General features: G+C 42.9%; 1 protein-coding gene across 4 annotated transcripts in view; it reads right to left on the minus strand.

Annotated features, from left to right (window-relative positions):
• Positions 1-6,000, minus strand: part of AGAP1 (ArfGAP with GTPase domain, ankyrin repeat and PH domain 1) — a 559,767-nt gene that overhangs the window by 272,700 nt on the left and 281,067 nt on the right. For all 4 annotated transcript variants that reach the window (XM_046643545.1, XM_046643543.1, XM_046643544.1 and 1 more), the window contains one exon: positions 1,653-1,745. In XM_046643545.1, the coding sequence (XP_046499501.1) occupies positions 1,653-1,745 (93 nt within the window). The remainder of the gene's footprint in view (positions 1-1,652; positions 1,746-6,000) is intronic.

Raw genomic sequence — 6,000 nt, forward strand, 5'->3', positions numbered from 1 at the left:
CTGTAAGACGAGCCCCCTCCGCAGATGAGCAGGGAGCAAATGAGTGAAGGTTCTAATTACAGCGGGGGCCTGCCCGGCTCCCGTGGAGGCGAGCACCCCCACCCTACTTGACAATAGATGTGAATTAAGGAAATAGCCTAGTATGAAGTTTTAATATTCCCAAAGGGATATGTTCCAGGAGGGAGGCAAAGGGTTAAATGATTTTTATAATACTAGTGGAAACAGCATCAATAGCATAAAAATTACACCTTAAAATTACCCTATGTAGAGAGTTAGGTTTATAAATAAACGCACAGAGAAAGAATAAGCAGCTATGTGCATGGACCTCTACAGCAAAGAAACCGTTTTAGAGGGAAGACGTCACTCACCAGGAAAGAGGAGGGAAGATTTTTCTTGATGGTGCCCCTTGCTAGTCCATACATTTGTTGCCCGGTATCTGAAAGGGTCTTGTAAAAAACTCTGTAGATCCCCCTGCTCTGGTCTCACCCACGACACCATGATGCCATGGTCCTATGCAACCTGACCCTCCCCTACACTCCATACTGAAACTGCCCGGCCCTCAGCTAAAGCTGCATTCCGACTTGGTGCAAATGGGTGAAACTGTATTGTGGAAAGACACTAGCCCTTTTTAAGGCTACAGTGCCAACATGAGTTCCTAAAATTCGGCAAAAACGCTCTAGGTACCAGAGAACAGGATGGCAAAGAGCAATCACCCAGAGGGAAGAATCAGTCACAGCAACATCCATAAGAGCCAGAGCTATTATCGTGCCCAGATTTTTTTTTCTCTCTCTCAAGCAGAATGCACTCTAAATCAACTGGCCTTCTTTAACAAACTAAAAGATGACATTTCCAGAAGCCACGGTGCCCGGCTGAACTCCTTATTTTGATTTTCCTTGGAAACAGAATAGCAAAACATGTCACGTGAATTCCCGTTTTACTTGAGACATAAAGTAATTTGGTACCCGGTTTCCGGGCTAATGAAAACCTATTCCAGGCTAGCGACATAGGCCAAAACAAACGCTTGAATTCAAGTCCTGTTGTGTAATGAGGAAGTTTAATTAAGGCCCCACATTACAGCTGTAAATGTTCCTTTATATAATAAGGTCTAAATGAAACTGAACCTAATCAAAGTTACAATTCCTTCATTAGCAAATTACAAACAAGAGCGCACAGCTGACACACCGGCTATGATTATCACAACTAATTGCCTCGTTGTTACAAACCAGCCTGAAACAGTGTTCAGATGTCCGTCTGCGAGAGCAAATTAGGGCCACGTCGGGCTATTCCTGTGATCACAAGGGGCTCTTGTACACGATCTGATTTACCCCTGTCGACTGGCGGCCGGCGGCCCAATCAAAGCCGAGCTACAAAGGCAGCCTTTGAAGCCAGCTCAGGCTCGAAACACACTCCATATGCAGGCGGGCAGACCGCACTTCATTAAATCTGTTGTCACATTTTCCCTCTTCTTATTCTAATGATCCTATATTAATACACACAGGAACCTCTTCTAATTGATGTCAAGTGAGTGACTTCTACATTCATCAACAGAACACATCAAACAAACCTTGGCGCACGAGCCAGCATCATAGTGAGGCGAGACCCGGGGTGTGTCTCCAGCTACGGGGAAGGGAGCAAAGGGAGAAACAGCGTACCTGTTTAATTGGGATGGCTCGACCGCTCCCGATGCTGTCCGCACGACTCTCCAGGCCTTTCTTCTCTTTGTCTGGGTCACTCCCTTTCCGAGACTGCAAAGCAAAAATAAAGTTAGCATTTGGGTTTATAAGGGCTGTGGTTCACGGATTGCATGAGGTCTGCCCTTATTTGCACAGTTTCTGTAAACCCGTATTTAGAAGCCACAGACGATATATGTGTGTACATACACACACATACACATCCTAGAAGCAGACTGTTAAGTAGTTCATTTCCACTGATCCATCATTTTACACAGAATTTTCTAAACTTTTCCCCTTACTTTTCCACCGCAAAATTGTCTTTTAAGTCTTTTTTAAAGAGTTCAAAATTCAATTACTGGAAACCAAGGGACTGTATATGAAAGTAACACCCAACAGGAAAATACATTCTAAAGCGGCAGTTAATCCAGCCAGGGAGAAAAGGGCTCCTTGTTGCTGATTGGGGAAACCCACCACATAAATGTACATATTTAATTAACGTCTGAAGGACTTAAAAAATTCTATTAATGACTCAGCTGCGCAATTTAACAGTACACCCCCATGATTCGTACCAAGGTGCCGGTAATGTTTCCTTTTATTGCTTCTGGATGGTTAGAAAATGACAAATTCAAAGCCAAACCAGTGGAGGCTACCACAAAAAAAACAGCAAAGGGGAAGAAGTTGAAAATGTCCTTTTTTGACAAAACACTAGAACTCGGGGGGGAAAAAGAGCAGCTTTGTTTGCCAAGTTCCTAGAACAGTTTCCTTGGTCGAATCGTGGATGTTACGTGAACAGCCAGGTGGCTGGGGATTGGCAGGGAGGGTGGTGGTGTGTTCCATCCGGAGAAGCCACACCTGTGAGCACACCGCGACGCGGGGAAATCGAAGGTGAGCCACAGCTAAGCCTCCATCTCTTGATGGCATGAGCAAGTGTGAGCACTATGATTTTCTGACAGATTTATTTTATTATGAGAGAAAGATCTGAGACTCGTCCTCCTTAATAACTGTGCTGACAAGTGACAACTTCACTCCATTACTTTTCAATGGGAACATTACTCACGCAATATTGAAAATGGAGAAACATTTTCATGTGCTTTTCAAATCTGAGATGATATATGAAACGAACAGACTTTGTGGTGTCCAGCGCTGTAAGGAGAAGCTGATGGAATCCAGTTTCAAAGAGGTGTGAGATGGAGCCACTGTGTTTTTTTAATGGTAAAAGGGGCAATGCCACGGGACGTAAGGAGGGAGAAAAGTTCCCCTGATATAAACTCAGACGCAGCACTTTGATGAGCACAGGCGCTCATTAGAAAACATGCTTCTGTGACAATTGTAAGAGCTGACATTTATTGACCACCTACTGTGTGTCAGGCACTGTGCACATTTTTTCTTGAGGATGATAGAAGCCTGGGATGAGATAACAGGAAACAAAACCAGCAACAAACAGAAAGTTGCAGAAGAACGCAAAACGTAAGGGTTACCCCTTTGGAACTCGGAGCAAAATGGAGATACTTAGCAATTCCTTGTCGTGAATTTTAGCAGGCGGTGGTTAGGCTCTCACTTTTCTCTTTAACTAATCCTTTAATTAATATTGTATAGTAAGTGCCATGTAATAGCCCTAAATCCTCTTTTCCGCACATCTCAATTCCTGGGAAAGCTGGAACTTCAGGTTTCTATTTATAAAATAAGATTCAAAGCTCACAGGGATAACGTTTTGGGAAAAAACTTAAATCAACAGAGATCATTAATGGTACTTTTGGAATGCTATGCATTCTAAATTTATAAATTTGTAAATCCATCTTCATTATTCTCTATTAACCAGAATAATTAACAAAACAAACATTAAAAAAATTAACATCTTCCTCACGACAGCACATCTGTCCCCACAGTCACTCCGTCCTCAGGGCAGAATTTCCAGACTCCGCGAGAAGCAGGACCAGGGAGGACCAGCCTCAATGTTAGATCACACCCTCAGAGATCAAAGAGACGGACACTCTACTGCCAAAAAACCTCCAAAATTCCCTGACAACTCTAACATTTCGGGGGAGAGCCATGAAACTAAAATCTCAAGGAGAGGGCAGTGAGAAGCGGTTAGGTTCAGGAATGCTGAATCTTAGCTTCACAATTACTTTTCCTACGACGGGCTGAGTATATATCAACAAAATTGAAATCCAACCACTAAACCAAAACAAACCCATGGGACATAAAACACTGCAGCCAAGATAAATTCCCAGTAAGGTCTCCAGACTTCTCCGACAACTGAGACGACATCACTGACAGCTCATCCTTGCGTTAGTGCAGACACGGCTCCGTGGAACCATCAGATACAAAGCAGCTCTCGGGACCTGCTGCCTGTGTCAACCGTGACTGTGCAACACGACGAGCCTGACACGCACAACTAGAAAGCTAACAAGAGTTTGTCGCACTCATCGCAGAAGGTCGGTGGCAAGCCAGAAGAGTGCCTGCTTAGTCTCAGCAAACACTGAATACAGAGGAGAGCAAGGTTCAGATCATCTAATTATCATCTCCTTCTTTACCAAAATGTTTAACTTTCTCCCATGCAAGGAAAGAAGCCATGAAGGGACATCTCGTCAACTACAGGCTTACAGGGACAAGAAGCATCACCACCAAGAGCCCTCACTATCAGACAGACAGTGCTTCTCCCCGTAACCAATGAGTGAGTCAGAGGCTGCTGGACCACTGCAACAGGATGCAGGCTGTCCTTCTCCACAAAAGACAGAACACTACTCGAACAACTCAATTTACACTATCAATTTTGCAGCCTTATTTTCACAGCGAGTTTCTGAGCTGGGGAACATCTTTTCACAATCTTTGGTTACTGGGGATGCTTGGCTCTGGTTCACGGGATAGGCGTTATCTGATAAGCTTTGGAAAACATATAAAAAAACACCATTACTATAAAGCTTGAAAAGAGGGAAAGCAAAGTACAAGTATGAACACACACTAGAGTAAGTTTACAACATGGATACAGATAAGAAACACCAAATTCAAGTGAATGCTGACCCCTGGACAGGGAGGCAGAGGAATGTATTTCGGAGACAAACCCAGAGGCAGGGCTTCAAAATTTACCGATGATATAGATATATTTTTTTCCTCCCCAAAGCCCCAGTACATCGTTGTGTCTGTGCCCAGGATCCGAACCGGCAAACCCTGGGCCGCCAAAGCGGAGCACGTGAACTTAACTGCTGCGCCACCAGGCTGACCCCTACTGATGATATTTGTTTCTTGAAGAACCAGCAGTGGTGGCAGCATCAGCAAAATGCTTATATTTGATGAGTTGCATGGTGAGTGTATGCATCTGTTTTTTTCTTCTTGTATGCTTGAAAATAAATATTTTCTAATAAAACATTTTAACCACATATAAATTAGAGCCACAAAACTAAATTAATTGTTCTAAGACTTATATTAAAAAAACCAGGAACTAAATAGATATAGTCTTGTAATATTTCTTTTCTCAAAACAGTTTCTTCAAAGAAATAAGCAAAATAAGATATGTTTTAGCTTTTGATTAGTAAAGTATAATTCCTACTGCAAATATAACACAAAATTTGCTACCACAGGAGAGACTTTAGGTCGGGACTATTTTGTAAAAAGTGCGTGTGATCTATTTTTGTTTAAAAATGTGTATTATGTGCAAAGAGAAACCTCTGGGACTGCAAAACGTTAGCCAAGAGTGGGACATTCCAGGTCCACTTTATAAAATTTATAAGCATGGTATTTGAAAAATGATGTGTGTACTACCTAATTAACTCCGGCCTCTTTACGACAGCCTAATAAATAATAAGGACGGTGCCCCTTCATCTGGGTCCTACAATGCCAGCCTGCGTGGGTTTTTATTCACCAAGATTGTTCGGCATATGGCACATCTCTCCTCCTCCTAAGCACTTCTAAATAAATATACTTTTTGCCAATTTAAGCCAATAATTACCAACAATCACCAGGGATGAAGAGTCTATGAAATTTTCCATATTTCAGAATGGGTGCAAACTGTTAACAATGAGACTTTCATTTCTTAATTGCTACAATTTTAAAACTAATTTGCCCCTTTTCATTCCTTGGATGACACTGACATCTAGTGGAGTTAATATTTTTAAGATCTTCAACTTAAAATATCCACACGTCACTGTCACCATCACCACCAGCACCACCACCATCACCGTCATCACCACCACCACCAGCACCACCATCACCACCAGCACCAGCATCACCACCATCACCACCACCACCATCACCACCATCATCACCACCATCACCACCATCACCATCACCACCATCACCACCACCAGCACCACCATCACCACCATCACCA

Source organism: Equus quagga, chromosome 17, assembly GCF_021613505.1.
Source record: "Equus quagga isolate Etosha38 chromosome 17, UCLA_HA_Equagga_1.0, whole genome shotgun sequence".
Lineage (NCBI taxonomy): Eukaryota > Metazoa > Chordata > Mammalia > Perissodactyla > Equidae > Equus > Equus quagga.